This window comes from Cynoglossus semilaevis, chromosome 2, assembly GCF_000523025.1.
Source record: "Cynoglossus semilaevis isolate Cse_v1.0 chromosome 2, Cse_v1.0, whole genome shotgun sequence".
Lineage (NCBI taxonomy): Eukaryota > Metazoa > Chordata > Actinopteri > Pleuronectiformes > Cynoglossidae > Cynoglossus > Cynoglossus semilaevis.
Window position 1 is genome coordinate 13,903,648 of NC_024308.1, and position 8,371 is coordinate 13,912,018.

An 8,371-nucleotide genomic window follows, 5' to 3' on the forward strand; every position below is an offset into this window, starting at 1 on the left:
AAAGACATCAAATGAGACGTTGATGAAAAAAATATTACAGGAAGTGTAGTCAGGGCAGGGAAAGTAAACATAATGATGGTAAATGGATATGTAGTACTCATTGACCTTTTTGCTGACTCTGTAGTATTCAGACAAAGCCTCTGACTAATCTCCCGCTCTGATTCAGCCGGTGTTGCCATTAATCTTCAGCTTATTTCATGCCCTACAAATAAATGACCTCCTCAAAGGGGACACTGCGTCCCCTGAGTTCCACGTTGCATCACCAAGATGCTTGTTGAAAGATGCAGGTTTTTCGTTGAAAAGAAGGGAAACACAGAGAGAGTACGTGGGTCAGTGGGTGGAGGGATACGAGGGGCTGAAAACAGGCTCAGAAAGACTATTCACAAATCCCTCCTGTCGTCCGTTTCTGCAGTTACCGTTGTCTGTGATAAGCCTGCCCTGCCTTATCTCAAATCCTCAATGGGCCAAATGGTTCATCCTGCCGAGAAGAGGAAGAAATGAAATAGGTTTCACCTCAAAGTTGATTTTAGGCGGCGCCACAATCCTCACACCAACCACAACCAAGTCATTATTATTATCAATCCTGTAGCACATTTTCAACAAGGTGCTTCACTCCAACTCTTTGTAAGCAATCACAGTCAAAGTTGGAGGTTCACAGATATCAGAAGAAGCAAATCCCTTTTTTTCAGATATTGAGATTACCATTTTCAGATAGTATTTAAATTCTGAATAAAAAGAGGATTTGTTAGACTGAAGCACTCGTCCTCCATGAAATGTAAAAAGAAACAGATTTTTTTATGTACTTTTCTACTACTTTTCTACTACACCTGATACTTTCCACCCAAGACAAAAGCTGAATACATTGTGGAATGTATGTAATGGAACAGGTTTGACTTTTTCCTTTCCCACTGAATTAATCATTTCACAAGCCCTCTTATCTTCTGGTACTCTGCAGGCGGTCCAAACTCCAAAGTTGGAGCCCACTGGACCATATGTAGCAGAATATCAAGTAGTTAACGCGAGCTCTTTCACCAACTCTGAGACTACCTCGCTGCTTCACTCTTCTGTGTGCAGCTGGCTACGGTTTGTCTTCATCTATCCAGTATATGTAGTGAATACAAACTCAGTTAATACTCTGATGAGGAATGTATTTCTGAGTGGATGAGGAACTTCAACTTTTAATTAATAGGTAAAAAGAAAAGAGGAAGTCCTTTTTTTTTTTAGTGAATAATTTACCATATTTTCTTTGTCTTTGTGACCCACACATAAAAACATACCTTTTCTTTAGCTGCAGAATTAAAGGTTTATATATATATTTATTTTTTGGTGTTAACCGTTGGATTGGTATTAAAATAAGATGTGAAAAATAGTTATTATATTATAAGACAGTGAACCATATTAGAGTCATTTTATTGCACTTTCAGTTTCCTTCAGTTGAATTAGAATATATTGACAAATTATTTAAAGTCAATGTGTTCAGTATTTTGCTAAATGTAAAGAAACACTTGTGAGTTAAAGCTGATGAAATTTTTGACAACGTTTACCGTAGACAGTTGGCTGCATCGGAGTGTCCACATTGTATTAACATTGGAAGCCAATGGATATTTGCTTTATTTTCTAGTAAACACACACGCACATGCGAACACACACGGAGGCGTATGTGTGTGGGTGTGTGCATACACTACAACCTTTTTCAGTTTTGCTGTGGTTGTGTTAGAAAGTCTTTCAAATTTAATCAGATTTCCAGTATATAAAACAAAATTTAAAAAAAATACATTCCTACTATCTTGATCCGATATTTGGGAAATTGTTGTGTTAGCAGCAGATATGCTGTTAACGGGCTGCCCGTTTTCTACACTACAACCTTTTTCAGTTTTGCTGTGGTTGTGTTAGAAAGTCTTTCAAATTTAATCAGATTTCCAGTATATAAAACAAAATTTAAAAAAAATACATTCCTACTATCTTGATCCGATATTTGGGAAATTGTTGTGTTAGCAGCAGATATGCTGTTAACGGGCTGCCCGTTTTCCTGCGGTCATGTCAGAAAGTCTTTCAAATTCAATCAGAATTCCAGTAGAGATGCAATAAGGTGTGAATTCATTAGGACGTGAACGCTGATGCGACTCAAAGACTGTAACTCACACAGCAATTCTGGTAATTCATCTTCTGCTGTCAGTGAGCATTTATTAGGATTTAGCTGAGATCTGGACTGCACGTGTGGACGACCGGAGCAGAAAATAATATTGTCACTTTCAATCACCTCTGCCCTGCATTCTGCACGACTGATGTGCATCGCAGCGCACAATGGGCTGTCAGAAATTACCTTCTTGCAACAAACAAGAGCTGAAGATGAATTTGACACTGTTACACCTGTTGGGTGTATTCGCCGCGACCACAGACAGCTATCGGTGGAAGCTACTCACTTTTACAGAAATGCACAATCCGACAAAACTGCTGTGAGTTTTTGCACGGTCTTTAAAAATGTATTCCCCAGAGTTCTTCATAGATTGATGTGAAACGTTTCTGATATACACTTTATCAAACCAGTACTCAGCGCTTTAATGTGATTGGTTGAACAGCTGCACATCTATCAATGCAATTATTGTTGTGAAAAAATATATAATTAAAAGAACTATAATTTCTCAGTGGATTCGTCAGCTCTTTTACACTTAGGGGAATATATTAAGCTACTTTTCTGCAAACTCGAACATCCTCAATGTTCTGAAGAAATGTTAGTAACTTTCTTTAGTCAAAAAATATGTTTGATTACAGCTATATTCTTTACTCATCTGTTTAACAGTTCTATTTTGTCCTTTTACATTTTACTAATAATGAGACTTTGTGCTTGTATCTCAAAACTCTCCGCAAAAAGTCAGTTTTGCATAATGTCCCCCCCTAAGGGTCTTCTTCCCGAATCAAACTTCCTGTAGTTAATAAACTTCTGTCTCTTGCTTCAACTATAGATAAAAAGTATTTAGTGATGCTAATTTTTCTGCAGACTTCAAATATAGAGAGATTCCAGCATGTTTTACATCAACACACATTCTTTGATCAGCGCATTTGTGGCAGGAAGTGGTGCGTCAGAGCAGCCGAAGCCTCTGAGGGAATTTCAGACAAGACAGAGAACATTAGTGAGGGAACAGCAGTGGGATGTTGAGAAGCATCGCTGAGGGAGTCTGCTGTACAACACACTCACCTCCACCCTCTTCACAGCACCTGCAGACTCCCCTGTGGTTTGGAAAATCTGCTGCTGTTTGCTGTGTTTGAAGTGGCTCTCAGATCAAACACGGTGACTTACTTACTTTTGATCCAGTCAAACTCACAGGGTGGGAATGCCCCGGACCACTCCTGGTTGTGGAATTACAGCTAATCCCTATTGTTTTTCTCCATCTGTGCTCTGATACCCCTCTGTACTTTATTCCTCCACCATTTTTTTTTGTAGCCCTTTAATAAGTAGCCTCCATTTGAAGAATAATGCAATTACCATGTTGACAGCAGCCTAATTAGTCTCTCTGTGAAAGTTTTGTCCAACTATAATTTCTAAATCCTTAAATGTGTTTTTTAACTGCTCATTTTAACCTTGAGTGACTCCTTGAACAATTAAACACCTTTCAAAGTAATTTCCAACCTACGCAGTTTTGTAGTAAATTCTTTCCCACTGTTCTCCTCACTAAAGAGTCACAGCTGAAAACACATTTTTATTTAATCAAAACTATTAAAATATTATTGCAAAAAATGCGTTGACAGTGGTTTTCGAAGAGGAGGCTGCGACCCCATGGGGGACAACTAGTGGGCATTAAAGGAATAAAGAAGTTAAAGAATCAGCAGCCCCCCAAAAAGAACCATTAGAACCATTTGTCGTGAACCGTCCAACACATCAACTGTCATAGTCGTGGGATTCTCTAGTTCCCGATGGTACCTGAATGCACCTTGTGTGACGAGTGCAACATTATGATGTCATAATCCGTGTAGACCTGGCAATTTGTACCTGTTTTGAAGCTGCTCTGCTCCTCCAGTTAGCATGTAGCTAGCTATACTGTGCTGAAAAACATGTTTGATAATCATTTTCTTGATCTTGATCTTGGCATGGAAAACTTTGGGAACCCCTGCATTAGCCTTCAGTGAAGCTGCTCAGGTGTGCTCTCATCACAGATGATGATGATTGACAGGTAAACATGTGTGTGTGTGTATATATATATATATATATATATATATATATACACATATATATTAATCCCAGTGAAATGACAACAATCCCTTTTCTTGTTAGCAAAAAATGTAAGTCTTGATGGGGAAAATTAAGGACATATGCTCCAGTGTTACACAGCAGGATCACAGCAGTGAAGTTTGGCCCCCTGGAGAGAATATTGCAATATTGCAATATAAAAGCCCTCCTGAATTTTTCATGAGAGCTCTGCAGGTGTAACATTCCCGAAAAAAAAAAGAAAAAAAAAAAAAAGGATCACTGCATTTCCTGCCACTATTATCGGCTCTGACAGAGCTTTTATTTGCCAAAAAGAGAAGTAAGAGGAAAAAGCCCTGACACAGCTGTGTCCCTCTTGTCTTTGTCGGATTTCTCACTAAAACTAAGTGGGACTGATTCCAAGTGAATTCAATTTGGGAAGATTTACAGACTATTTACCTTTTAGGTTAGTTTTTTTTTCCCTTTTAATATCATCACTATTAATCAATGCCCCGTTGTGGTAATCTAGAGGGCCTCAAACACAGGCTCACAGCTGACAGAGAAGCCTCTCGGGGGATTGTGTGATAATGCAGAGTAATAAGTACTAAGAGCTCACTAATCACTTGGCCACATGATAAGACTATTAATCTTGCCTCCCATGCAGCTCACCTCCAGTGGACCACTGGATTTAGCCCGGAAAAGAAAATAATACGCCGAGATCTCAAACACCAACCATTAACTTGAGCTGTAAAATAATTATGCAGTGATCCACATATGTCAGGAAACATGTGTGGCCACGTGTGGACGCCTGGACAACGTTGTCCTCAGGAATAACAGATATGATTCCGGACACCTTTTTCTCTACAGTAGTGATTAGGAATAGGAAATAGAAAAAAAGTGAATGAATATATTTAAAATCCACTTCCAAATAACAAAATGATTTAGATTAACACTTAATAATGCAAATGCATCAGCAGGTCCCTGTCGGTATTAAAAAACAAATGTAATTACGACACTCCTGCATGTTTTGTCTCAGAATGACATAAACATTAATCACCATGGCTCAGAAAAAAAAAGTTAATCAAGAAAAGAAAAACATCAATTACTCATGGATGGCACACCATTCAAAAAATTAAAGTTAAAGTGAGTTAAATTACATTTGTTCAATTTCAAAGTGTCCATTGTGAAAATTCTTTAGAAATAAAAAATGTTTAAAAGTAAAAGAAAAATAATCACCTCCATAGTCACCTCCAACGATAATAATATATAGAAGTGAAATACATTTGTACTTAAACGGTAACGAAGTGGTGCTGCTGACGTTGCAGGGGATTTTCCAAATTATACTTCTCATCTCTTGTCTAACTCACATCCTCCCTTTACTCTAAAAAAGCAGAAATAATGCCACACTTCAGCTTGTTTTGTATGACATGGGCGTAGGTTGCATGATATTGTTCTATGGTTTCCCATGTTGTGGCCCTTTCTGTTTTATGCTCTAAACTGTTAAGGAATTGACCTAAGGTAGTTATAGGTGTATGGCATCTCACCACCTGATTGGTTCAACCAGTCCTGATTATAGACAGGAAAGTTTTATTTCTAAATAGCATGGATGTAATTTTAAATCCATTCACATTTGTCCAAGAGACAATATTGATCCATCGACTAAACGTCCGTTTCTCCCACCCCTCACTTGAATGTTGATTAATATGGCAGGAGCAAACAATCAATTTTAGTTTAATTACAAGTTCACATATTGTGTCTTTCACGCATCGGCGGTCACTGTAGAGGCAACATGTAGCCGACATGCTGAGTGCACTGTGTGTTAGGAAAACTTTTGAGCATTACAATGTGAGACTGCAGACTAAGCAGCCATGAATCTGACTCCCTATAAAGCACACTCCACTGTGTGCACTAATAACAGATATGCAGTTGTGTTGTGTTTCCTCCCTTACATCATTTTAATGTCACGATAAAAAAAGAAAAAGAAATAGTAAATGCACCGGCAGTAAAACTCTCCTGTGCGGCGACAGCTGTGCACACGGCTGCAGCCTTCTCATGTATGTGTAATTAAAGAATAAATGTCATTGGAGTGACCTTGTCCTTTAATGACAATCAGGTCAAGCAACACAACACCGTAGATGTAACTTTCAGCTGACTTTAACAAAGGCGGGGACGGGGGGTGACTATGGCTCCTCTGTCAGATTTTATTTTTCCTCTTGTAATAAACGCCACCTGATTTAACTTCACCATTCATTGTAAGCCATGCAAGATTCAGAAGGCAGAAGAGCCAGAGCGAGAATTGTATCTTTTTTAGACTGCCTCGTGTTTGTCGGACATTATCAGTGTTATTTACGTTGGAGAATGCCACTGTGAATCAATGATTTCTTTATTTATTTAGTTAGTCTGCTCTTGGGAAGTTTGCCGTTTATTTCCAGTGTGCAAAGGAACAATTAAAATATGTGAGCCGTCTGCCTACATTCATTAGTGATGATTATGCTGTATAATTTTTAGGTGAAGTTTTAGGTGAAGATGTGTTGCCAGGACAACAGTGTGTGAATCATTAAAACAGCAGTACATATGACTCTTTATTATCTTACCTGTAGATCTTGTATCTGGTGGAGAATCCTTGTCGGTTCTTGTCCACAAAGTCAATGTACTCTGGGGAGTGGTGGAAGGGCCCCTTATCTGAGAGCAGCCAGTCCAAGGGGCCCCCAGGTTTGTCATTGGGGAGGCTGGATGTTGTGGCCACCGCTGCTGCTGTCACTGCAGACCGTAAACAAACCCAGCAGTGAAGGCTGAGGCTGATGACTCCCCATAGAGCCATCAGAGATGGAGGGCGCAGGAGAGGCGGCTGGTGGTGGTGGTGATGTAGCGGTGGTGGTGGTGGTGGTGGTGGTGGTGGTGGTGGTGGTGGTGGTGGTGGTGGTGGTGGTGGTGGTGGTGGTGGTGGTGGTGGTGGTGGTGGTGGTGGTGGTGGTGGTGGTGGTGGTGGTGGTGGTGGTGGTGGTGGTGGTGGTGGTGGTGGTGGTGGTGGTGGTGGTGGTGGTGGTGGTGGTGGTGGTGGTGGTGGTGGTGGTGGTGGTGGTGGTGGTGGTGGTGGTGGTGGTGGTGGTGGTGGTGGTGGTGGTGGTGGTGGTGGTGGTGGTGGTGGTGGTGGTGGTGGTGGTGGTGGTGGTGGTGGTGGTGGTGGTGGTGGTGGTGGTGGTGGTGGTGGTGGTGGTGGTCGTGTTGGTGAGGGACGTTCAGCACCAAAAGCCACTTTTCGTTACCTGACCCCTCTGGGTAGACTGGGGGAACTGCATCACCTGAATGCCCCCAGAACACCTAAAGAGAACAAAGATGCAAAGATGAAGATGCAGAACTCATGACTTTCTTCCTGTGAGGCAAGTGTGCTAACTACCTCCGACCACACCACACCATCTTTTCTTGATTCAATATTTGATTCTACAACCGTACAAAGAGTTGACACAAGAAAAATGTCTATTCTCCTGTACTACCCTACTTTGCTCAGGTGTGTGTTTTGTTCAGATGTTTGGTTTGTTATAAAGTTGTTTTTCTAGTTTCTTCTCTTAGGCTGAAGTGGCCCTTCTTCTCTGGGTCATTAGAGTCAACAGGCATTAATTTGTGGACAACTCAGTCTGGGCCACGTTCTCAAACCTTAGGTAGTCTGCATGCAGATCGCTAAACAAACCTGCTGGTTAGCTGTGCATAATTATTCGCCGTAATACCCTTTTTCTAGCAGCAGCGTGAGTTGTCGATGTTTCAGTTTGAGGAGAAAAAAATATATTAAGATTAACATAGAAATTGAAAAATAGCAAAAAAGAAAAGATGAGGTTTGAAGTGGAGCGGTTTAATAAAAGACGGAGAGGTGAGTTCTTTCTGTGTTCTTCTGTCATTGAAGCTAATTTGAATTTAATGACAGAATTTAATGAATTTAATGGATTCGTGATCAAGAAAAGCAGGGAAAAAAATAGTCTAATACTACACTATGACTGGTGACAAACACAAACAGACTTTAGGCCTTAGTCATCACTCAGCAATTCCATGCACAGATGTAAAGAGGAACCAACGCGATGAAATCAACAGGTGACAGTTGGAGATTGTCATGGAAATTTGTTGATAGGACACCGTTATAGCACAATTCCCACCAAGTCAGTACTGTATCAGACCTACGTACTTTTATAATGCAAG

At 40.4% G+C, this 8,371-nt stretch overlaps 2 protein-coding genes across 2 annotated transcripts in view; one reads left to right on the forward strand and one right to left on the reverse strand.

Annotated features, from left to right (window-relative positions):
* Positions 1 to 7,067, reverse strand: part of brinp3a.2 (bone morphogenetic protein/retinoic acid inducible neural-specific 3a, tandem duplicate 2) — a 29,987-nt gene extending 22,920 nt beyond the window's left edge. Inside the window, exon 1 of the mRNA XM_008338528.3 lies at positions 6,778 to 7,067. Coding sequence (XP_008336750.1) covers positions 6,778 to 7,004 — 227 coding nt within the window. The 5' untranslated portion in view covers positions 7,005 to 7,067. The remainder of the gene's footprint in view (positions 1 to 6,777) is intronic.
* LOC103399890 (1-phosphatidylinositol 4,5-bisphosphate phosphodiesterase gamma-1-like) overlaps positions 1 to 8,371 on the forward strand; it is a 784,699-nt gene that overhangs the window by 607,736 nt on the left and 168,592 nt on the right.